Genomic DNA, 26,051 nt, shown 5'->3' with positions numbered 1-26,051 from the left:
TTCTTGCCAGCAACAGTGACAAGTACTTTGAACATGCAAAGTTTGTACAGTACCTGCATTATCTTGGGGTTAGGGGTTGTTCATTGTCCTTTCACTGTGAGCTGTTCAAGTTTTTTGTTTGTTTTCCAGTTTCTTGGTAAAGCCAATCAATTATTAATTATATTCTGGATACTTGAGTTTTAAAGAGATTGTTATTTTCTTTAAATCTGGAGAGTGCTGACTTCGGTTTTGAGTGGAGGTGCTTAACATACATCCAGTCCATGAGTCCTGGCCCTCCTTCAGTGCGCTTCGATTCTGGCATCACTACAACTTTCAGAGACTTTTTGATGCTCCTCAGACACCACTGCCCTGGGGGATCTGGGCCTAGAGTCATCCAGTGCTCACACCTCCATGCCTTTGATGTACCACTTGGGGTGAATGCCAAGTGTAAGGACTGGGTTAGGAGAGGAACACCCCCACCCCCCCCCCCCCACACACACACTCTCTGTGCTTCAGGACACACCTCTGCCCTTACACTAGGTTTGAACTCTGTGTCAACACTTCCGATAGCTGTCCCTGCCTCCGGGACACTAACAGTTGGTTCTCACACCTTTACCTGGTTCCTAGCTGTTGAGCACTCTCTCAGTTTCAGAGCGTGGCATCTAGTACAGGAGAGCCCCAGAAGACCAGGCACTTGCTTTGGGAAAAGGTTAGGAGGTAAAACAAGCCAGAATGTGATACTCTGTCTCTGAGGCATCTCTAAGTAGATAAGAAAGGGTCTTTCTTGGGACCTCTTCTGTCTGCCTCTAATACCATTTTGCAATTTGCTGCTCAGACTCTTAGCAAGGAGAAAAATATAAAACTAGGAATCTCACTGCAAAGCTAGTCTTGAGGGTCTGACTTTTCTTCCTAATCTGTTGTCCTTACAGTCTGTCCTTACTGTTCAGAATCCTAGAATGTTGCTCTGTGGCTCCTGGTCAGGGTTTCCAGTCCTAGTTAGCAGGTGTGAGTGGGCAGAGGACACAGGAGCTCATTTAGAAATACTTTAGATTTCAAGGTTAATCCTACAGAAGAGAGTTCCCAACGAACCTAATGTCCAACATGTCACATAATTGTCATCTCACTAATTAAGGGTGAGTTAATTTCGAAAGATCCTTTTTTTAAAAAACGGGCATCATGGGAGCCAGACAGCTGGTTTTGTAAGAACTGCCTTTTTGAGTTCATCACACCTACCTTACAGTTGATCCACACACATTAAACACCAATAAAACGCTTTACACCAACCAGCATGCTTAGCAGCGGCTACTGCCATGCTTCCCAGAGTCTTTCACCCAGGGGCAGGAAATGGCCACTCGATAACATTGTTTCTTTCATGGTCCTCAGCTGGACAGGTATGGTCAGGTCTGCGAGTACAGATCCACAAACAGGGCCACATGAGAGAGAACAGTTTTCCTGTACTTACTCTAAAAGCTCCAAGGTGATGGTTCCTTTAGGTTCTGCTTCTACACTCTTGCCCCAGAACTTCAGTTTGGGGTAAATTGAGCCATGGAAGATGAAGTCATTATTGAGTCCTTCTGCATGGAATGCACTGATGGGGGGATGATGGCTGACCTGTTCTGAAATGAGCCTAAATCCAAGGTCATCTCTTAAGATTAAAAGAAAAAAGAAAAACGCATTGTTGCAGTTAACTGTCATTGAATTTGTTAAAATATTTAGGAAAAGTTCAGTGAAGAAAAGATTTTTATTATTATCTGTATCACAGGGCAACCTTACGTGAGGACAACAAAGCATGAGCTATTATGTCAACTGCTAGTAGAATTCAAGCTGCTTGTACATATTAAAATAAAGAACATTCACATGGATTTGGGTGATTTACATAAAGGTTATGACTGTGGTTTGAATGTGAAATGTCCCCCAGGCTTATGTTTTGGAAACCTTGGTCCCCAGCTGGTGGCACTGTTTTAGAAGGTTGTGGGAGCTTTAGGAGGTGGAGCCTTAATGGATGAAGTGAATCACTAGAAGCTGCTTGGAAGGTTGGACAGTCTGGATTCACCTCCTGCCTGCTCTCTGCTTTCTAACTGCAGATACCTCCATAACACTGGTCTGTAGACAAGTCTGGACGACAGCTTCTTGGATTACTAATGCATGTGGGAGCCCAACCCAGCCTGCTCACTGGGGCCATGCTGCCTGGGGTAGGTGGTCCTGGAGAGTATAAGAAGGCAGTAGAAGCAAGCAAACCTAAGGCCATACTCTTCCATGGTCTCTGTTTCAGTTCCTGCTTCTAGGTTCCTGTTTTGAGTTTCTGTCCCAATGTGCTGTCTAGTTTTATGCCAACTTGGAATAAGCTAGAGTCATCTGAGAGGACAGAACATCAATCAAGAAAATTCCTTTATAAGACTAGGCTGAAGGTAAGCTTGTAGGGCGTTTTCTTAATTAGTGATTGATGGGGAGGGCCTAGCCCATTGTAGGTGGTGCCATCTCTGGACTTATAGTTCTAGGCTCTATAAAGAGCATGTTGAGAAAGCCTTGCAGAACAAGCCAGTAAGCAGCACCCCTCTATGGCCTTTGCATGAGCTTCAGGCTCCTGTCCTGTGTGAACTTCTGTCTCGTGTGAGCTCCTGTGTTGTGTGAGCACCTGTCCTCACTGCTTTTGATAATGAACTGTGAGTGAAATAAACAGTTTCTGAGTTGCTTTTAGTCATGGTGTGATCACAGCAATAGTAACCCTAAAACCCTGATCATGTCATGTTATCCACCTAAAAATGAGGAGAGTTAATCCTAGAAGGTTGGGAACACTGAGACACTTGTAATTTTTTTAAATGATGGTATATTACATGTCTATTTTGTATTTCTTGATAGTCTCTTAAGTTTCATAGACATGGATATCAAAATAATTACTGTACACCAGACACAATAATTGTTTAGGGACACAATATACCCATTTTTCTTCACTGAAAACTCTATGTAAGTCACACACATTCAATAAGCCATCCAGAATGGAGCAAAAGACCTCACCGAACTAATTCGTAAGTCTCGCCCAGAAGAGGATTGAAGGGCTTTCCAGTGCGCTCCCACTGAGAAGCGACAGCAGACACAGCAAATGCAGCCACACACTGGAATAGAGCATTGCACAAGTTGTTAACAGCCAGTTTACTCACGCCTCTCAAGAATCGAAACAGCACAGAAGACAGTGACTAACACATTTATTGAAAGGCTCAATTAGTAAGAATTTTTAATGTGGCTTTCTAGAAGCTTGTACACTCATAATCAAAGTTCCTGGATCTCCTCCTACAGTGCTACCTTCAGACATGGCTTTGATGAGATTGTGTACATGCTATAATTCTGCCAAGGACTTACAAAAACCCTTTAAGCCAATTACTTCCAATGTGTTGACACTTTTATAACTTTAAATCACAGTTGTCTCTCAGTGGAGCTGGTTCTAATACACACCTCAAATTTCAAACTCTGTGGAGCTCAAACCTTATAAAATGGCATAGCACTTGCTTTTAACTTACATATATCCTTTTGTGTATATTACATATTTTCTAGTTACTAGAGTCTCTAACACAATGTAAAAATTATTGCATTCATAGACTGATGGCAAAGAAAAAGTCTACATATTCAATAAAAGTGCACTAACTATACATTTAGAATTGGGAAAAACGATAGAAAACTAAACAACCTAATAGGTGCAAAAACCAATTTTGTTGACTAAGTTTTATGCCAACTTGACACAAGCCAGAGTCATTTGGGAACCTCAAGTGAGAAACTGTCCCTACCAGACTGGCTCATAAAAAAGCCTGTGGTGCGTCTGATTGATGATTGATGGGGAAAGCCCAGCCCACTGTGCATGAGACAATCCCTGGGCTGTGGTTTAGGTTCTAAAAGAAGGCAGGCTGAGCAAGTCATGACAAGCAAGCTGGGAAGCAGCATCCTCCATGGCCTCTGTATCAGTTCCTGCTTCTAGACTCTCGCCATGACTTCCCTTAGTGATGGACTGTGGTGTGGAACTGTAAGGTGAAGTAAGATTTTTATGGATCTGGTATTTTGTCACAGCAATAGAAACTATGACTAAGATACCAATGAAGTTAAAAAACAGTTATGTGAATTAAAGAACAGAAAGACTGGAAGAAGTGTATCTGCTGAGTGTGTGCTTCACCATCCATGTACGCTATCCAAACAACTTTTATTTTGAAAATTAAGAAGTTCAACTTCTTGTTACTTAAGCACTTATGAATATGCATACTGGAACACTGATCCAGCATAAACAAGGTTTGGTGACTATGTATTCCAAATTTTTGAGAAGATCTTCAATAATGTTTGCTATAAGCAATGTCAAGATCCTATACTCAGCTGGGCTTCACACCAGCAGACATGTGTGTAAGAATCTACGTCACTGTCTGCATATATGTGAACATTATGGGTAGGGTGGGAGAGGAGAAGAGGGACAAGTCTCAGACTTACACCTCTCCCAAGGGTCACTTGCCACATACCTGCATTCTTTCCACGGGATCGGAAAATGAACTGGCTTTGTGGATGAGGTAAGTGTGCTCCATGTATTCAGTTAGCCGCTGCAGGAAGCTCAGAGGCTCATTAAATATGACTGGCATTGTGATCTTGGACAGTTCCTGTTAGGAAGAAACCGAAACTTTTATATCAGTGTTATACATGGCAAACGTATCTGCTACTGCTGCTTTAGATAACGTGTTCCTGAAAAAGAAGCAACCGAAAAGAATTAATTAAATTAATTAATTAAAACCAGCTCAGTTTCATAAATCTTTACAACATCTTCCATTATGGAGTATCTAGCAGTAGGAGGAAACAGAGATACCCAGACATTCTTCATGGCCTCACAGAGCACACCACCCAATGACGAGCATGGGCTGATGGCAGTAGCACTCCATCTCAGATCAGCATTAGGATGCAGACGAAGGCAGTGGGGACACAGAAGCCATCCTCATGCTCATGCTGACACAGCAAGCTCACAGGGGCAGAGGTGGCTCTGGCACCTTAGGCTATTATGTAAGTAAACAAAGCCCAATCAGAAACTGCAAGGAAACCACTAGTAAGCAACTCTCTGCTTTAATCAATCAAGTCTGTTTTGCCTCTCTCCAACAAGGACAACCTTCTGTAATTTTCCCTCCAACTCTTTTTATGTACTGACCAGCTGGGGCCGCCTGAGTCGTGAATCATCCTTAGCTCAAAGAAGTTCACATAAGTTCATCTTTTAGAAAACCTTATTAGTTTATTATTTATTTATCTACCATGTGGGGGCATGTGTGCAGATGTGTGTGTACCACAGTGCACAGGACGAGGTGGGAGTCAGTTCTCAGCATGTGGGTCCCGGGATCAACAGGCCATCATACTTGCAGCAGGTACCCTAACCCAAACAGCTGGCTGTTGGCTCTCATTCATATTGGTACAATGGACTAAGAGTCAACCATATACACCACATTTATGGGTAATTTCTAAATTTGAGGCCATGTTTGGCTCACACTGGGCTTTTCTGAGCACCCACACATAAATGCGGGGTGACTTTAGAAGGCTATCTCTGTCTTATAAAATGTTTTTACATTCCCTCCACCCAGTCACACAATGGACAAGGCTCTCTAACATGGAAATGCTACCTTTCTCCCGTTTACTATGTACTGCCCAAGTATCATCATCACAGGGTACTTTCAAAAAGTCATTAAGTGACAAACTTATCCTGTTACTCTAGAATGCTCAATGATCCTTCCAAACTATTCCTACCAGTGTCCAGTGCTTCCCTGGGAAATCTGGCTAACACCACCTGGCCAGGTGGACAGTCCTAGGTGCAATCCAGGACAAATGCCACCAGACTCAACTCTGACTTGTCCTTACATCTGCTTCTTACTGGCTTGCTCAATTAAAACTACACACGGTCTTCATGTAACTGCCTTTATATAACTTCATATAACTGCCATCAACTGCATTTAAAAACAGCCAGAAAATGGAGAAGAGACCAGTAACAATTCAACACACTAAAGAGTCTATTTTTACTGTCTCACTAAGGAGATGAAGAAAAGAAATGTATAAAAAGAAAGAAAAGAAGGTTCAGCCATGCCTAGCCAAGATCTTGTTAAACCCGGAGTCACTGCTGGGCATAAGTCACAGACAGTGGAACTACCATGCCTTGGTCTAATTAAGATGTGCCAGGCTCCTCTTTAACTCAGAAATATACTTTACTTTTAAAGAGTATAATATATGGTCTTCGTGGTATAAAACACAAGTGCAGAATAAGAGCACACAAGGGCAGAGGGCTTTCCACTCACAGAAAAGCTAGGAATATTAATCCCGCAGGGATGTCCCTCAGCGGGGGGAAGAAAAGCAATCATCCATCCTGAAATGCCATACTGAAAGCTGAGCATGGTTGCTAACAACCTGGTGATCTTCTTGTTAACTATGGAGAGAGACCACACCTAACTCCCCAGAATGATTATTCTAGACTCTTCCCTTCCCATCCTTAGTGGGGGTGTCATATGTACTTGATGGTTTGCTGACCTTTATGCTATTGGTCAGAGGCCACACTAGACTCTAGACCTTTAGCTGTAGAATCCACCCCCACGGTCACATGTACTTTATATAGGAGTTTCTATACAGTCACACCGTAAGCTGTATTGTGTGCCTAAGATTGGACTGACTGGACTGATTGTTGCCTGGAAACCTTTCCCCAAATTGTGCTGTTTTAAATAATCTGATAACTAATCACCTGGCATTAGACTCCCTGAAGTCTGGTCCAGGTTGACGAAGTCAGTCTGTACTGGGTTCTTATTCTTATCTTTTTGTGTGGTTTACTTCCCTGTCTGACACCTGGACGGGCTCCCTCATATGAGGTCTTGAGTTCAAATCCCAGCACCATGTAAAAAAGCCAGGTGTGGTTGGGCATATGCTTGCCATCTCATAAAACAACAGAACATCCAAATTCTTTCTCTGGAAATTGAGATGTTATATTTGCAAATTTGTATTTTATTATATAACTTTATGTGAGTAAATGTATTTTTTGATGAAAAACACACAGTTATTATCACCTATGACAAGAGTATGCTGTCCCCAATAGAAGAACAAGCATTATAGAAAATACCAGACAGTTGATTAATAACATTTGTTAGTATTTTAGATTTACAATACTTTGAGTAGTTATCAATTATTTATTCTTCAAAAGTTGTTGTTTTTCTCATTCTAAAAAAAAAGTGTTTAAGCCTGAAAAAAAAAGCAAGTCACAAAACAACAGAAAAAGAAATCTAATTTAATTTTGTTACATATATTTGCCCAGACATACTACAAGGCTGGAACACCAAGAAGACATCAATGGCTGTCTTCAGCTAGTGATTTAGAAGTCTTCTGTATTTTCTTTTGTCCATATGGAAGTCATATAAATTTATTTGAATTCTTACATTGAAAATACATCTTACATAAAATTATACAATGAAATACAAATGTGCAATATAGACATATACAATTAGATAATGATTATTCCATATTTGAATATAATTAAATGAAAATAAATATTAATAAAATATAATATATAATTATATACAAAATTATGAAACAAACTTAAAGAATATAAGTACCAATGATATAAAATAAGCATGCTTTTTAAAATATATGTGCATGTGTTGATTTGCCTACATGTATGTATGCTTACCAGATGCTTTCCTAGGGCCCACAGAGCCAAAAGAGGGCATCAGATTTTCTGGAACTAGAGGTAAGGATGTTTTTGAGCAACCATGAGGGTCTAAACCCAGGTCCTCTGCAAGCGTAGCCAGTGCTCTTCCTAAGCCACCTCTCCATGCCCAAGCTTGGCTCCTCCCCACCCCCCAAGCTTTCTCTGTTATAGCAGGCTAAATTTATTTAAATGTATCCATTTTTATGGGATGTTAGCATATTTTTTGGTATAGCCTTCTGACATGACCTTTGGAGAAAGGAAAGATATTGTACATATTTTTGCTAACCTGTAAGAGCTGGCATTTCCTGCTCACTTAGTGTGATCTTTCCTAAAATGAATACATAACATAAACAGATGATAAACTTAAAAGAGAACAAGGATGGATTGCATGGGAGAGATATGGGAGAAAAGGGAGAGGGAAAATGGTAAAAATTATATTTTAATTTTAAAAATAAATATATTAACAAATATATACCTAACAAGTCCAGAGGAAAGGGGATGGAGGCTGATGATCTCACACTCTAGGGGATATTTATGTCAGTGTCAACGTGGAGAAAGGGAGCAGGACAAAGTGACACAGCAAGTGCACACAACTGCACACAACAGAAGTGTGGCCTCTGAACAGAGTGGCACAGCCAGGACCCAGAGAAGAGCAAGTGTTGCTAGTCGTTGGTGGTTTTCAAGGAGAGCACAGCCTTGTGTCTGTAGTTAATGCCACTTTAAAGATGGTCAGGGTGGTACTGGGGAGATGACTAAGTGGCCAAGCATTTACTGCTTAATCACGAGGACTGCAGTTCACACCCAGCCCCTTGTAACAACGTCCCACAAACGTACATTTGTGCACATGCACATACTAATAAACAAAACCAAAATCTTTGCGAAAACATTAGAAGGAAATGGTTAGAATGGACTGGAGACAGCTTGACAGAGTAAAGCTTGCACTGCAATCCTAAAGACTGGAGTTGGGATCCCAGCACACATTTCAAGCCGGTGTCTTAGAAAATGGCCATAGCACCAACTCCAAGGAAGCCTTTGGAGCTCACCGGCTTCCAGTCTAGCCAAGAAAACCCGAGCTCTAACTTCAGGGCATAAGAGCCTTCCCTGAGGATTAAGAATGGAGTGTTAAGAGAAAAATTTCTATTTTATGACATCTCTGGTCTCTACACTATATGTTTTCAGATGCACCCCCCCCAGACAGACAGACAGACAGACAGACAGACACACACACACACACACACACACACACACACACACACACACGGTAGAAGAGACATAGGGAAATGTGTGCACATAGTCAGATGGCCATGGAACAGCCCTGACCTCTCAAGAGCACACAGCAAGCTATTTTAAAGCATGCCAATGATAGTGTTTATTTCCTCCAATGTTTGGAGCTAATTAAAAATAATATTACACTTATTTTGGTTTCTAAAACTTACAATGCCTTAAGTAAGTGATAAAAACAGCCACACAATATACATTTCCCTTCCGTTCCTCCTAGTCCTTGGTAATTCAAATATACTGTTGCTTCTTCTAATCCAGCAAAGCTGGTTGTGGCATCCATTAGCTATTATATAAACAAATTAGCATATGTATATGTCCAGTAACAGGAAAACATGTATTCCAAGGGCCAGCCTTCAGGAAGAGACATTAGCTGGAACGCTTTTTATCACTGAGCTACAGCCAGATGGAAAAATTAAATATTTATTCCAGGCAACTCTACCTTGTGACCTAGCTAAAACAAAGCTTAAATTGATCCATGCACACTAGTAACAACCAGTGGTGCAGTTGAACACACTCCTACTTGGAATTGCTCATCAGCTGACGAACTGCAAAGAGACAGAGGAGGAAGGCCATCCTTCCCAGCACCATAAGCAAGGCTGGTTTGAGCTCAGCTGAGGTGAAGACTATTTTCTAAACAATGAGTCTCCCATCTTTAAATCTACAGTGTTGGGAAATGTGGAAGGCAGCCCAGGCTGTGCCAAGCCTCAGTCTTCATGTGGTGTTCGTTTCCCTATTCCACCTGTGCACACTCAGCCTGTCAGCTCTGGCAGGCCTGGGCCAGCACCTGGGTTAAGTTCCCCACGTGGCCCTGCCAGGCTTGTTTAAAAAGTAAATATACAAGACACACCACCCCACCCTGAATTATTGTAAACATTGTTTTGTTCCTAAGTGTGAACGCCCTCAGAACTTGCTGTCAGGGAGTCCTCTTGCTATATCAGGTACAGCCTCTTTCATGCAAGGGACCACTCATCTACCTTGCTCCATGTCCTCCCCTACTTCAGCTAAGGAACTGTGTCCCACCAGGGTGACTTCTGGCAGCTCTCCTTGGAGAGATTCTGACTTTAGATCACAATACTCTGAAGGTGGTGGTGATGTGTTTCCAGTCAGTGTTTCCAGCACGGCAGGTGTGGGAAAGCTTCCCTCTTCCCTATTCCCTACCTAGTCAAGTAAATGTGCAGTTTGAGGGAAGTGGTTATGGCTCTGTGTTGAAGGCTTGGTCACTGGCCGGTGACTACCATCCGCCAGAGGGACATAAAAACTCTGATTCACTGGTGCATTCCGAGCCTGGTGGCAGCACTTAGGACTGGTAGCATATGATGCCGAGGAAGGAAGTAGGTCCTCAAAGCCTGTCCTGTCCCTGACCCCTCTCATGTGTTTTCTGACTGCCCTGAGTGAGCATTGTCTTCTGCCACACCCTCTAAGCACAAAGCCACTCAGCCTCCTGTCAAGGGTACAGCCAACCTCTGACTAAAACCTCTGGAACAGGAAGCGCAGACCAATCTTTTGTACCTCGTGTTTATGTCACAGTGGTAGATAAGTCACTAACATATCTCAGAGCCCAAGGTAACAAAAGACTTTCATCAAAAAATACTAAGATGACAAAAGTATGCCTCAGGGGGAAGTTTCTGAATCCCTTCTAAAGGGCTGGGTAACAATGGGTCAAAGTGTGTGTGGGCACATGTGTGGGCGCACGTGTGGGCGCGGATGGGAGAGCCCTGGAGCCTCCTGTAACCTCTCCCAGACCACATGGCCTATAGCTTGAGAACAAAGGGAACAAAGCCCTCACTAAGTTTTCCAAAGTTCCATTTTTACAAACAGTGGAAGAAGTCCTAATTGATTTGTCAGCTTATAGATCATAACAAATTATTTTTGATAATGCACTCTAATTTTTGACATATAGCTGAGAAGGGAGAAAGAACTGAATGACAATCCTAGATATTAACAATCCCACAAACTCCTACTGCCATCTGTTTATTAATGTGCAAAGGGTTTCTCAATCTTAGTGTCTATTAAAGTAACATAACTGTCCTAAATTCCACTATCATTTTGCAGTTGGAGATGGTCGCTCAGATGTGTGAGTCCAGCTGCCCCAGGACCACCTCACTCACACACAAACAGCATTCTGCATTTTATGCTGACATTTTAGGAATGTTCCATCCATGTTATTACTGATATACTATTTATAATAGTGACACAAAGTTAACACTCCTTTTAGACACATTTTGTGATAGTGAAATACAAAATAGTCAATACTTTCAGAGATAAAAATTGGTTCAATACAATTAATTTCTGTAGGAAATAAAGAATAGAAATCCAAGTATAAGGGGAAATGAAACTTTATGCTTTTGAACTATCAGAAAGCACCCTGCTTGTGCCCTTAACCAACAAATGATGTCAGCATGCATCTCTCTATGGGAGTGGCCTCCCCAGGGCCCTGCGGAGTGTTACAGAATTTTCATTTGTAAAAGTTGGCATTCACCATAAAGCAGACCTTCATCTCTTACAGTAATTAAGCACTAAGGTCAAAGTGCTGCAGCCTGCAAGCAGGGAACACAGAGGTGACATCAAGAACAAAGGCTCTTTGCCCTGGCCCCCCAAGTGCTGTAAACAGGCTTCCAGAGGCTGAACCTGCAGCTGGGTCTGGTAACAAAGACTGGGAAACCAGGACAGGGAGGGAGACACAGGCTTAAGGAGACATTTGGACAAAGACAATAGAGCAAATGCTTCTGCGAGAGCTGAGAAGCCGGGTACTGCTTAATGAAAGCTTTCATCACAAAGAGATTGATATTGAATTCAAGTTATATAACGTGTTTATTTCATGGAATGTAATCTAATATTGGTAACAAAAGCCTGTCCAAAACAAAATGGAAAAGGAAAAGAAGGACTGCATAGGTGTAAGAAATGTGAGATACTATAGGTTTTACAAACAAAGCAAAATATGGTGTACTGGGGTCAGGGAGAGGAAAGAGCTACTGAGCCCTGCTGTGGAGGTATTAGATCACCATGTACATGGTAATAAATACCTGAACTGAGAAAACAGACTTTCCTTACTGGTCACAGAATTAGACCCCTACCATCCTTAGCAGATAAGTATCTCCTGTGAGTCTTGTTTTATATTTTAATTTTTGAGACAGGGTCTCATAACCATAGCTGACCTGGAACTCACTAGGTAGACCACTCCAATTCACAGAGGTCTGTCTACCTCTGCCTCCTGTGAGTTTTAAAATCCATATTTATAATTACACTAGCCATCACTGTATCAGCAGGCCATTAACTGAGAATGAACTGAGATCAGTGTTGAGCTGTGAGTCTGGTACCAGGGGAGCTCACACACACTTTCAGTCTGACCTAGTGCATAGGGGCAGGACTCGGGCTTACATCTTCTCTGCTACTTTTAAAACTTCTAAGCCAGGCATACTGGTGAACATTTGGTTCCCCCCCCCCCCTTTTTTCATTGGCTATTTTATTTATTTACAGCACAAATGTCATCCCCTTTCCCTATTTCCCCTCCCTAGAACTCCCTATTCTATGCCCCCTCTTCCTTTATGCTTTTATACCACTTTGATTACATGCATGTATTAAGGTCAGTTCTAGATTGAGGGTCTAGCAATACAGTAGATGCAAATAGTCAAGGAACAAGCAAGACAATAAACACAAATAATCAAAGAAAAAGCAAGGCATTAAACCCAGTTACTTGAACACTCCCATGATCACTGTTTCTAAAGGCTTATCAGGATGACCAAAGTATCTGAGCCTGCCTCCCTATCCTAGCTCAAAGTCATTTTTATGTCTCAAGCCTACTTCCTTGTTCTAGTATAAAATTTAGATTCCTGTCTGAAATTGCTTCTTTGTTCTAACCAAATATTTAGATTCCTGCCTGAGAATATTTCTTTGTTGGTAGCCTAAGATTTAGATTCCTACCAGAAATTACTTCTTTGTTCTAGCCTAATGTCAGATTCCTGCCTGAAGCCTACTTCCTTGTCCTTGGCCAATGTCATAGTCCTGCCAAGCAACCCATTTCCTTGTCCTTTGGCCAATGTCAGATTCTTGCCAAGCGACCCCAAAGGCTCTCCACCTCTCCCCCTTTTTAATTTCATTAACAAGACTGATCCTGTTTTATGTCATTCTGACAAGAATGCCTTCCTTACCCGTAGTGGAATATGCATTATCAAGAGCAATGCACTTCTGTCTTAGGTTGGTAAGGCTTTGTGCAGAATCTTACCCATTGTTGGCTTGTCAGTCTGCTAAATTAATAACTCTGTCTGAGTGTCCATTATCAGTTTCAAGTCATGTACTTTGGCTGACAGCCTGTTGGTGTAGTTAGAGGCAAGCTCTAACACAATGGGCAGGAATAAAAGTATTTCCAGGACAAGAAGGGCTAGCCTGATCAAGCTATATACGCCATTCCCGAGGTTTGACCAAAATGGAAATACTGACCTCAGGCCATGGATAATTTTATTGGCATTCTCTACAGCATCAAAACTCAACAGAGCAGCATCCTTTATATTCATAATCTCACTATGCAAAGTTAACACATCCAGAGAGGTATTAGGATTATGCCAAATATCCTATAGGTGTCTTTAAACTTTTTTTCTAAGTATAATGACAATCATTGTAAATTTTAGAACTAACACTACTCCAAATATATTTGCTATAACACTTGGGATGGCTCTGAAATCTTGAACCCTGAACCTCCTTCAGATAATTTAAATAGGTTATAGAGCATCCTCTGTTGTTCTAGATACCTATATAAATCCTTTTGTATACTCAATACATTAGTAACATTTTTTTTTGCTAGATGATTAACAAAAATAGTTGTCTTAACTCCTTGTGTCAGTGCTATTGCAGAAGCAGTGGTGCTAGCAATTAATGGAATTAAAGCTGTTATACCAGCAGTAATCAAGCCTGCTACCCTCTTGCTTCTGCTTAAAGCCTAACTCACTTCTTCCAGCACTTCCAAGCTTTTTTTCAGAGAATCAGGGTTTTCTAATACTCAGGGCAGTAAGACAAAAACTTGTTGATAGCGCCACTGGTGAACATTTGTAATCCCAGCACTTGGGAGGCAGAGGCAGGAGGATTCAGAGTTCAAAATTAGCATAGGCTGCATAGCAAGGTCCCATCTTGAGACAGAAACCAATCAACCAACCAACCAACCAACACCTTATTACCAAATTAAGTGACCACATAATGCTCAGGGAAGAAATATGGCAGCTGAAGGCACCTACATGGCTTTTCAAACACCAACTGATTTTTAACAGGTTGTTATATGTAATATTTTACCATTGTAACATTATAACAGAATCATGGGCATGATGTAAAGGGTTTTTCTTAAAAATTCTTTAAAGGTATCAAATTGTATGAATGCTACTATTTTCTAAGTCTTGACTGGTTTTCTTGGGGGCAGGGTAAAACAGGTATACATTAGAGTGCTTTATACAGACAAATAAAATCATAGCTATGGTAGTGCCATTTGCACTGCTCTGCCAGGCATCTTTGTTTCCTCCTCTGCTGTTGCCCAGCACCTCCACCTTCTGACTCTTCCTGCGGCCTAGGAGAGGCCTTACACAGTCAGCACCTGAGAAAATTCCAGATGCTGGTGATGCCCCCTTAAGCCCAAGTTAATGAAGCTAGACCACCAGAGGGTCACCTCCCAAGTCTTCCTTCCTTCTGTCCCTGCTTTATCAGCCTAAATCAGCCAGATCTACAGACAGGTTTCAGAACACTTCTGGAGTATTACAACCCACACAACTGTTTGTATTTACTCTCCTTTATTTATGAGTCATCCATGTGTTTATTTGCACCTGTAGCTCTGTACCTAAAAATAAAAGCATAGCTACATTCTGGAGAGAACAATAACAGGTTTGATCTAACATGATGTCATCTCCTAAAAAGGAACTTGATAAAGACAAACAGGCAAACTGTTGGTGACTTCTGCAACATCTATCACACCTGATGCCACCGTGGACTGAACACCTGCTGAGATAGGAAACAGGCTCAGACAAGAGACATACAACAAGCTCTGTTTTCTACAGTGTTCAGAAAGACCAGCCACATATGTGTCTCACTCTGTGAATGACAGTCTTGCATATTTTGAGTAGTCTTAGCCATTGCAATTTAGTTTTAATGAGCTTGCTTTTATTCTGATCTTTGAAGAAAAAGAAAACACATGAGGTTGATGATCTAAAGCTCCTAAAATGAGTGGCTTTCAATTTCCAAGACAGTTCGGCTTAAGTTATGTCGACTGGTTCCTTCTGCACCTTAAGAAAGACATGTGATTACTCATGAGCTTCCCTTACAAAATAATAAAAAAAAATGCAAATTAAAAAAAAAAGAAAGACCAGCCACACATACTATGTTCATGCAAACTCCTTTCCCACATGGTCTCAAGGCAGACGTGGCATTGATTCTATAGAAACAGAACAGTGTTTTCCAAACCGTGGGTTTTGTTTAATCAGCAAGTTATGAAATCAGTTTAATGAGTTGAGATCAGTATTGTTTTAATATTAAAAACTCACTGTGGTAATGATAATCATTCTCTTGTGAAACTGGCTTTCATTTTAGAAGCACATATATACATAGAACTACATGTCACATGACAAAGATAAATACAGCTATTGAAGGTCTGAAAAATATTCCACAGAAACATTTTTGTTTTGAATTGTTATAGAGACTATTAAAATCGATAATAAGTGATTTTTATTAGCCTACAGCTTAGTGGGTGTATAATCGTCATCTAATTTAAGAATATATTTGCCATATGTTTGCTTTGGCTTGAATCCTAATATGACTGAAGGAGACTGAAGTCCACTCTGACTCTCAGCTGGTTTTCTGTCGATATAAGGACTACTCTGTATTGAGCACTGTGCTGCCCTAGCAGATACCTAGACACTTCGCACACACTACGTAACTTTGCACACATCTCTCAAGTGTGAGCTAGTCCCTGATGTGGTGCAGGAGGCAGTACTGCCCACAAGGAGTGGTACCTTGCCCACGTCTCACCTAAAGGAGTGGCGGGGCCAACATGGAAGCCATGAAAAAGCTTCACAAAGCTTAGCTGAATTATCCTCTGTGAAGGATTCAGAAGACACTGGTTTGCACTGACTCTTTCTGGAATAAGCACCTTGGAAGTGGCACTTAGGAAGTATCTACTGACAGAGCAAAGGAGCACTAGGAGAATGTAGGGTGGGCAGAGTGGCTGACAAGACTCTGGCAACAGAAGGGCATGCGCAGAGAGGGTTCTGCAAGCATGCCAGGTGGCAGGCTAAAGCTTTGGCACCTTGAGAAACATGTCACTCAGTTACCATCATTCTTGGTGGCCATTCTAACATCTGAGGGTCATGCTAGGAAGAGGCTTCTAACCTTGCATCGGGTGGCAGAGCATCCAGGAGGCAGTGCCACAGGAAATGCTGCCACAGTGCTCCCTCTCTTAGATTAGACCCTGCCCTGACAATGTAGCAAAGATGGACACACATCTGACACCCTGCACTCACAGAGACAGCACACAAGCTGGCCCTGCACAAAGCCCTAGCAAAGTAAGAGTCTACTGAGTGGGGTCTGTTCTAGGAGAGAATCTCTAAGGAGATGTATGGGCAAATAAAGGTGTGCCACAAGAGAGAAGCATGTCCTTATTTTCCTACATACACATCCCATGAAAGTTAATGGGACTTTATGCCACTTTAAATGGCATAAAGAGTGATCCTGACTCTTCCAGGAAAACCTAACGTACGGCTGAGGTTTTTACACTCACGGATACTCTGACTCATAGGCCACACTTCTATGGTTTTTTTTTTTTTTTTTTTGAGAGAGAGAGAGCCCCTTCCCAAGGATATGCTGTCAAACAGGTAGCTACTGGACCCCATGAGGAAGCAGAGTTGACTCACCATCCCAATGCATTTTCTGAGGATGCTCCAGATGCTGAAGTCGTTTCTGGAGAACATAGGTGATGGCAGGCTTGTTCTGAGGGGGAAAAACATACTTCATTTTTAATGCCAGTGACATTGGAAAGAAAAACATGTTGTCATTGACCTGAGTATAGGCACACACATGTACAGACACATTACAAAAATGTGCATTGTTACAGACAGGGCAAAGCAGAGGCCATACCCGCTCACCACTGCTCTGATCCCTGGTATTTTCAGAGCAAATAAACAGGCCCTTTGTCTTCAGTGCTGTGATGATTGTAGTTCCCTCCATCTTTCCCAGTCCTCAGAGTAAGGCCAGATCGCCTCACTCTAGAGAAGCCCCACACATGCTGGCATATGCATACCTCTGCTATCTGACTCAAAACCCAGTAGCCATACTTTGATCTACCAAACCACCACACTCTAGCCAACTGCTGGACACAAAGTGCCACCCTAAAGCCTGCTGCGTTTTAGAAATTAAGTGAGAAAATACTAACAAGTTATCAAAACAGAAGCAAGGCTGAAGCCCTGTATTATACAATTAAAACTTGCCCAGGGCACTGAACATGAAAAGAAATTGAGATACCCTCCTATACATTATAAGAGTCTTTAAAAAGCAAACTTGACAGAGGGAGCATTTTCAAGGCCTCTGCAGAGAAAGAAGCAAGACAGATCATGCTTTCAATAACAGGGGGTCTCCAGCCTGGATCTCAGGCAGTTAGAAGCCTGGCCTGGTAGGCAGGGTTCCAAGCTCACCCCGAGATCAGAACAGCAGCCTGTGGTAGGGAAGGACAAGTCGGCCAGGTCGGCTTTCCTGCACGGTGCTAAGAGCCGGCAGATTTCTAGTTGCCTTCTGAGAGACACTCACGTGCAATACTGAAAGCATTACAACACGTGCTAACAGTCCTAGTACCTGAACTAGATGAACAGAGCTAAGTCTGTCTCTAAAAACAAAGCAAGGAGCTGAAGAGAAGATTCAGCAGGAAATAGCACTGGCTACTCTTCTACAGGACTTGGGTTTGGTTCCCAGCACCCACATGCTGGCTTAGAAGTACCTGTACCTCCAGTTCTAAGGAATCAGATATCCACATCTGGTCTCGGCAGGCACCAGGCATGCATGTGGCGCACTGACACACACACAGGCAAAACATACATACATACAAAATAAATTTAAAAAGAAAACAGCTACCAACAAAACTGTTATCTTTGAAAGAACCCCTACATCAATTTGAACTATAATGGGATTTTCAGTCTGAAAGCAAATACTACTTAAAACGCTATCATGGTGAAATTCTTCTAGCTTTTTCTTTCAGGAATATATACTGTTCATTTAGAAGAGTCTTCAACCAGCTGATATGCTAGAGCTGTGGCCATAGCCAGTATTTAAACTATATTCTCCATTCACCTTGAGTACCAACCTCTGTGATGTGTACAATATGTCCCAGGGGCACAGGTCCCTAACAGTGTTGCTGCAAGAATTCATAATACAGGGTTATCCATGTACATAAGCACGCCTTCCATCTCCTGTGTATGGAACAGATTGAAGTGTAGTAATATCTTGTCAATTTTAATCCTGAAGTACACGTCATACAGACTGGAGGAGCCTGGGATTACCCACAACAAGGGTTTACATTAAGTCTATAGGCAAGTCTTACTGTTCTGACTGGAGACAAGAAGAGCGACAAGAAAGGCAATAACTGTTTTGGAAGTATGGGTTTGTGACAGGCTTGCTACATACCCAAGGCTGGTTTCATACTCTATGTGCTCCTGACTAGTTTTGAACTCTCAATCTTTCTGCCTCTGCAGTGTTGTGATTCCAAGTATGTACCACTACACTGGATCTCAGAGGTATTTTTTAAAAAGAGAAGATAAACAATCTTAAGCTTGGTAATTATTGATCATTTAGAAATTGCCATAGATTTGCCACTAGGAGACCCACTTGGGATATCCTTTACTTTTCCTTTTGCAGTATTTTACGAAAATATATCAATTGCTTGTTTATGAGGAAGCCAAATTACTAGCAACAACATGTATGCCAAACAAAAGTACAGAGCAGAGGTGGAAGGGATTCTGAGTGGGAACTTATTCTACAGACTACTGGTTTCTTCTGTGGGACATGCAGAGCCAGGTGCAAACCATATTCAGCCCACACTGCACTATGTGTTGGTCAGAAACTATGAGAAAAATACTGGCCTACAAGAATAAATGCTGTGCAGAAGTCTTGGTTTAACAATGACCTCAGAGTCACTGACCATGATCTAAGGCTGCCAAGGCTGCCAGGAAGACAGGTGCAATGGCAGACTGTGCAGGAAGGCACAGAGCCAAACAGCCCAAGAGCCAGACAAACTGGGACCCAGATCTGCTGCCATTTTCAACAGTCTCCTTAACATTGATTGTTATGCGGGAAGACGTACCAGAGCCCAGAAAACATGTCTAGAAAACATGACTAACTGGTAGTGAAGGAAATGTGTATTCTGGAAGAACACAGGAAAAAGGCAGTTAGGGGACAGGAGGCACAGCAGGGGCCCTGGAGTATACCACTTGGGGTGGCAGGTGTAAATACCCCTGCAATACCCCCTACTGTCCCATCTTCTCTGAACCTGTTTCTTTCACCCTTCACAATAGCACAGATAGTATGACGCCTGCATAATTTCTTGTCTAACCATGCCTGTGACCCAGTCAGTATGGAAGTCCCCAGGTTTATGGACTGCTACAGTAAATGCCTAATACAGGGCCTAGCACAGGGGAGAGTGTGTGCTGGACAGACCCTGGATTGTATTCATTTTTCTCTTCTAGAAAGTATCTGGGTTTTGGTGTATCGAAGACAATAGGAATCAGACTACAGATACAAGGAGATGTTAGAGTAATCGGCCTAAAGAAGAGAGACATTCTGTGCATCTGAGGAAGGGTTTCTGGCAGACGCTGCATCAGGCAAAGCATGGAAAGCTGCTCTGCACCAAGGAAGGCTGTGCTGGGGACAGCCTACAGAGAACAAGACTGACCACATAGAGTTATCTGCCCAGTGCTGATCTGCACCAAGGAAGGCTGTGCTGGGGACAGCCTGCAGAGAACAAGACTGACCACACAAAGTTATCTGCCCAGAGCTGATGATGCCAAGGGTGTACAGTCATTCCTGCTAGATGAACACAAAGAGAACATTACACATAATTCCAAATGCAGCAAGATCCAGGTTAATCAACTAAAAAGGAAAGAAACAAACTAATTTGGCCTTTATTGTGCAGGGAACTATAGAATGTTCCTAGAACCTCTTATGCTGAACACCTGGCTCAGAGCCAGCAGCACTTCTGCAAATTTAGGAGGAAAAGCTCAGCTGGAGGAAGTTGGCAATGGGGCATGCTTCTGAAGGCCACATGGGGTTCTGAGTCCTGTCCTCAGTCTCCAACTACAACCAGAGGCCAGAACCAAGAATACCAAGGACCAAAGACTGAGTCCTATGGAACTAAGAACTAAATAAACCTCTCAAGTTTTACTTCAGAAGTTTTAAAATGCATTCGTTGAGAATGTCTTCCATGTATATAATATACTTTGATCATATCCACCCTCCAACTTCTCTGGGAATATCCCCACCATGTTCTCCCTTCCAACTTTATGCCCCTCTCCAAATAATCCCAAATCCAAAAATAGTCCTGCCCAAATGTGCGTGGGTATCAACCACCTACAGGAAGAAGGGCAACCAGAAAGGGGACACACCCCTGAACAAAGCTGACCCTGCTGCCTTTGGCAGCCATCAGCTGCTAATAGCTCTTTAGGTATGGCATGGTGGCAGTGACCCTCCCCACCAGTGCATGAATGTGGGTGGGCCTGACCTTAAGAGATATCAACAGGAATCAGCCACTGTAGTGAAGAAGCTGACACCGTAAGACAGTGCTGCAGCTAGAATATTAACATTTTAACATGCATCATGCAAACAATTCACATGGTCTTTAAAATGCGGTGCACTTTACACTAAGAACATCCCCTTAGCTATGAGCTCAAAGTGAACTTCAGCTGCAGTGAATCAAGAGTGCACAGTGGAGAGACCTGCTGCTGCCTTACAGCCTACATTAGTGAAGATGTCAGCTGCACAAGTGCCACAGCTCAGCCACACCAGCAATGCGTCAACAGTGCAAAAGCCACTGAACAAACACCAGCAGCAGCCCTGGATGGACTGGATCCCAGTGATTACATCTTAAGAGTGTGGAGAAAGAGAAAGAAATTGCTCAAGAGTGCAAAGTGGATGAGAACAAGACACCAGCTCACAGGCTGCACAAGGAAATGCCAAATCTGCAGAGCCAGTGCACAGAGGGAGGGGGGAAATTTAAATAAGGAAATAGTAGATTACGTTCAACTTATTCATATCATATGCTTCTGGATATTAAGATTTCCATCAGGAGTATGTTACTGGATGGCAGTATTAGCTCAAGACAGGAGTCAGGAGTCAGAATGGTTCAGCAGGGAGTACAGAGTGGCTATTCTCTTCCCCTGGAGTCCATCTGAGGGTCATTATCTTGCAGGCTAAGAAAAAACAATCCACTGTACCAGGGGCTGACTCCCTGGGCAGTGTTCTGCCTGGCTCAGTTTTGGACTACACAGAGGGTATCATGGCTGTCTAGACAACAAACCACTATCTGGATTTTGAATGAGAAACTGCCTTAGTTTGTTTTAACTGTGTGATGGTGCTGTCTCTGCTTGTCCCACCATGATCCCCTACGCCACACTCTGGTAGAGAGTCTAAATGAGCTGAACCAAATGCGCTTATGAAATCTGATGAAAGAATGCTGACCCCCAAAATCTCTTTGTGAGGAAAACTGTGCCAGGGCTTCTAAGCCAGCTCCTACTTCCTGCCTCCAAGCTGTGACCCATCCTGGCACAGCTGAAACCCTAAGAGAACTTCACAATACCTAAATATCATCCATCTGCAGACACCCCCTGTCCTCCTGTTTGTGTCCCATGGATCACCACGCTAAGTACACAGCACCACTTATTCAGGAGACTCTTGGCAAAGATGATAATGATATTGATAAGCCATGACAGACAAAACCAAGCTTCAACTAGAACAAGGGGTACGGGGTGTGTCATCTGCTCAAATGCATTCCCTAATCTCCAGGGGCCATTGTGAACACACCTATGTCATGAGTACAGCCACACAAAGACTGAAATCTCAGAACACCTGGTAAGAGTCTTTCTCAGTGGAGGGTATGAATGCACATCTGGGACAGACCTGGTTATTACGACTCTTGCTACTGGCTCACTCAGAGCCGTAGTAAATCCCCCAATTCCAGAGCACACCCCTGTACAATTACCTCATCGTGTTTGGCAGTTAGATATGCCGAATACTTGGCTCACTACCTACTTGGAAGTGACTTTATTTTATAGTATGATTTGTAAAGTAAAGTATCCCCAAACGACATACATATATTAGCATTACAACGAGTATATGAAACAAACAGCTATCTCTTGGTACTGCCAAAAGACATGATAAAAACCTGAGGGACCCTGAGTATGGGTAGATGGAGGGACTAAATCATTTAAGTCACAAAATTTGGCAAACTCATTCTTGTATTTTTGGGAACTAGAATTCTGTATCAAACCTGAAACATACACAATCTTTAAAAATTTACCAAGAAGCTGTCTACCTGTTGTGGATAGCCCCAGCCTTTTGTTTTCATGGTATTTCCACTCCTGGGAGGGGCTGCAGAGGAGGAGTGAATCTTGTGAACCTTCTGTCCAATTGAATTTGTAAAATAAAGGCAAGAGCCAGTGATTGGACAGTAGAAGGGGAAGTGGAGGAGAAAAAGGCTTAGGGGAGGAGTCGGAAGAGGAGGAGGAAGAAGAAGAGGAAGATGGGGGGGATGGGAAGAGGAGAGGGAGGCAACAGAGAGCCGGAAGAGTGAGAGGAGCCTTTGAAGCCATTGATGGAAGGACAAGGAGGAGGAGAAGAACGTGGCTTAGAAAACCGCAGGTTTTAAGGGATCTCATAGCTGGGGAATAGAGTAGTACAATGGTAAATCTGACCAATCCAAGGCGTGTAGTTTATAATCATAAATATTGAGTTGTGTTTTCCTTGACCGGATGTGTTTGGGTCAGAGATTTACCACAACATCTCCCTATGTCCATGTCTTGGGAAATCAGACACTTCATTCTAGACCCAGCAGATGGCCTGGCCTTTCATGGCTGCCCCCATATATTTGTCCTGAGGTCAGGGGTGGGATCCAGCAGCCATTCCTGCCTGTCCAGACTTGTACCACCTAGAGGAACAAGGTCACCTTAGCTACCACACCCACAAATAAGCATCAGTTGTTTCCATAGTTAAACCACATGCAGCATTGACCCTAGGTATCAAGCCAAGCCAAGGATAGAGTCTGATCCATACAAAGATGAAGCCAAAGCCAGAAAGTGGTACAGAATATTAAACAGAGAAGACATGAAGGAACACCCATCACAGGAAATCCCAGGAAAGAAACACTAGAGACAATTACGGGTTGATCCTGGGTATTGTCTATTGATATAGTAGATGTTCTATTCTCAGGAAAGAACTGGAGTAGCTTTCCACCCTCAACACCAGCCTAGGAGAGGAAAATGGCACCTCAAACATACAACAATTTAGGCCCTCAGAATGCTACACTCGTGATTACGAAGAAAGAAAGAAAAGTAACAAAAACAAACAAACAAAATCACTGACTTAATTCCTGTTGTCTTCTCCCCAAACTACCAATCTGAGAATAATGGCACCGGATGACAAAGATCCCGATGAAACCCAAGACTAAGAATTCAAGAAATTAGAATACAAAGACAAGCTAAATGTGAAAATCAGTACAGAATATGAAAACGAGACAAGGAATGCTTAAGCCAAAGTAAAATGGTGACCATGACAGACTCAATAAATCAAATGGCTCACCGAGGAGCCACGCCAACAAAACAGAGCAGGATGGACCATAAGGCGCAGGAACTGGAGAGGTACAGGTTTATATGAGGATTGGAATGGAACAAGTGGGTGGGAGAAAGGTGGGTTAGTTGATCTAGGTAAGAAAAACTATTTGCAGATCAAGATGTGAGTTCTTAGCTCTTCCTGCTGCTATGTCTGTTTTGCCATTGTGGACTCTAACTCTCTGAAGCTGTAAGCCTTAATTAACACTTTCTTTTATAAGTTGCTCAAGTAATGGAGTCTTAGCAGAGCAAAAGAAAGGTAGTCCAAGGTCACACTAAAAATCAGAACAGGGAAGTGGGGGCGGATATTATGTACACATCAGTTTTCAAAAGTAAAAATATTTTAAAAAGCCACAGTAACAAAATAACATGGTACTGTCATGAAAATGGACACGAACATCAATGGAGCAGAAGAAGATCTAGACAGATCTAAACCACAGTCATCTGACATTTGACAGAAACACCAAAATATTCCTTTTAGAAAATGGTACCAGAAAAGCTGGGAATTTACATACAAAAGAATGAAACTAGATCTCAATGTCTTACTGGGCTGGTTGAAGTGTTAATTTGACAAGCTAGAAACACTTGGAAAGAGCATTTTAATTGGGAAATTGTGTAGATCAGGATGACTTGTGGGCATGTCTATAAGGTGGTTGTCTTTACTGTTAACTGGGGCATGAAGACCTGACCTGCTTGGGGTGGTGCAATCACATGGGCTGGACCCAGAACTATACATGCTCGTAATTGCAGAGCCATATCTCCAGCCCCCACTTTGGGAAGGGAGGTTGTTCATTTGTTTTCCCTTCTATTTTTTTTGATGCTTTTTTTCCTAATGAAAAAATATTTTTCATTCACTATGTCCTGTCATGCTTTTTACCTCCTCTAACTCCTCCCAGATCCTCCCCACACAACACCATGCCCTCTCTCTAAAAAATAAACAAAAAATACAGAAACGAAGTACTCCAAGAACTCACTCACATCCACTCTCTCTGACACAGAGAGAGAGGGAGAGGGAGGGAAGGAGGGAGGTTTGGAGGAAGGGAAGAAGGGGGAGAGAGAGAGAGAGACAGAGACAGAGACAGAGAGACAGAGAGACAGAGAGACAGAGAAATAAATGCCCAAACAAAGCAACATGAACCAAAAAGTCCACAAAGATACCATGGGCACCAGGTCTAACCTGTAAAGTGGTTAATATACCCAGCAAGACTCTATTAAAAAACATTGATGTTTCCTTTTCAAGCAGGTATCAACTGCAGGTAGCTTCTTGGTTGTGGGTAGGAGCCCACGTCTACTTCCCCTTCTCAGTGATGGTGCCCCCATCTGGCCTGAATATGTGCAGGAACTGAATGTGCAAGTTTCCACAGTCTTCGTGAGTTCATGCTGCATTGGTCCTGTTGTGTCTGAGACAGTTTCCTTGGCCCCATCCATCATGTCTATCTGACAATCTCTCTGCCTTGTCTTCTGCATAGGTCCCTGAGCCAGAGGAGAAGGTCTGATTAAACACTGGAGTTTTGTTGTTGTTTTTGCTTGTGTGTATATCTACTTATAAGAATTTTTAAATAAAAAGATATTAATCTTTTGTTACACTAGCAGGTTTAAATTAGTTTACAAAAGTTTGTACACGAATAGTTGTATTTTTTGTTTGTTTTGTTTTGTTTTGGGTTTTTTGTTTGTTTGTTTGTTTGTTTTTTGTTTTTTTGTTTTTTTGAGACAGGGTTTCTCTGTATAGCCTTGGCTGTCCTGGAACTCACTCTGTAGACCAGGCTGGCCTCAAACTCAGAAATCCGCCTGCCTCTGCCTCCCAAGTGCTGGGATTAAAGGAGTGCGCCACCACTGCCCGGCCACAAATAGTTTTTTAAAATAGCTTCTATATTTTATATCCTAATAAAGGTTTCTCCCACCCTTGATGGAGCTTTTAAATTATGTCCTAATTTTAGTTACCAAACTGCATAATGTTTCAAGGTTGTATCTCCACAGAAAGCAGTCAGGCCTTGTAGAAGGCTGTCCCTGTTCAGACTTTGAGCCCTCCAGGATCCTTGGGTCCCCTGTGCCTCCCTGCCCCTTTCAGGAAACTCAATAGCATATATATTATTTAGTTTCTGTGTCTTTTTAAAATGCCACTGACCCTATCGAAGAGAAGACAGAAGAACTCCAGGTTGTTTGCAATAAGCAGAGCTTTCAGAAATGCTCTAACATGAGAATATCCCTGAACAAACTTCAAGCTTTACAGATGGAGTGAGAATCTGAATACTAATGGCTCCAGCCAGAGTAGACAG

The 26,051-nt window shown here is 42.4% G+C and overlaps 1 protein-coding gene across 7 annotated transcripts in view; it reads right to left on the bottom strand.

Annotated features, from left to right (window-relative positions):
* Positions 1-26,051, bottom strand: part of Osbpl1a (oxysterol binding protein like 1A) — a 181,147-nt gene that overhangs the window by 12,787 nt on the left and 142,309 nt on the right. For 5 of the 7 annotated variants that reach the window (XM_076912969.1, XM_034517766.2, XM_076912970.1 and 2 more), the window contains 4 exons: positions 16,828-16,903; positions 4,473-4,607; positions 2,995-3,092; positions 1,442-1,624 (listed from right to left, as the gene is read on the bottom strand). In XM_076912969.1, coding sequence (XP_076769084.1) covers positions 1,442-1,624; positions 2,995-3,092; positions 4,473-4,607; positions 16,828-16,903 — 492 coding nt within the window. The remainder of the gene's footprint in view (positions 1-1,441; positions 1,625-2,994; positions 3,093-4,472; positions 4,608-16,827; positions 16,904-26,051) is intronic. The other 2 variants (XM_076912973.1, XM_076912972.1) reach the window with 1 other exon arrangement.

The sequence above is a fragment of the Arvicanthis niloticus genome, chromosome 14 (assembly GCF_011762505.2).
Source record: "Arvicanthis niloticus isolate mArvNil1 chromosome 14, mArvNil1.pat.X, whole genome shotgun sequence".
Taxonomy (NCBI): domain Eukaryota; kingdom Metazoa; phylum Chordata; class Mammalia; order Rodentia; family Muridae; genus Arvicanthis; species Arvicanthis niloticus.
Note: the sequence above shows the minus strand (reverse complement) of the source record. Positions and strands in the feature narration are given on the sequence as shown.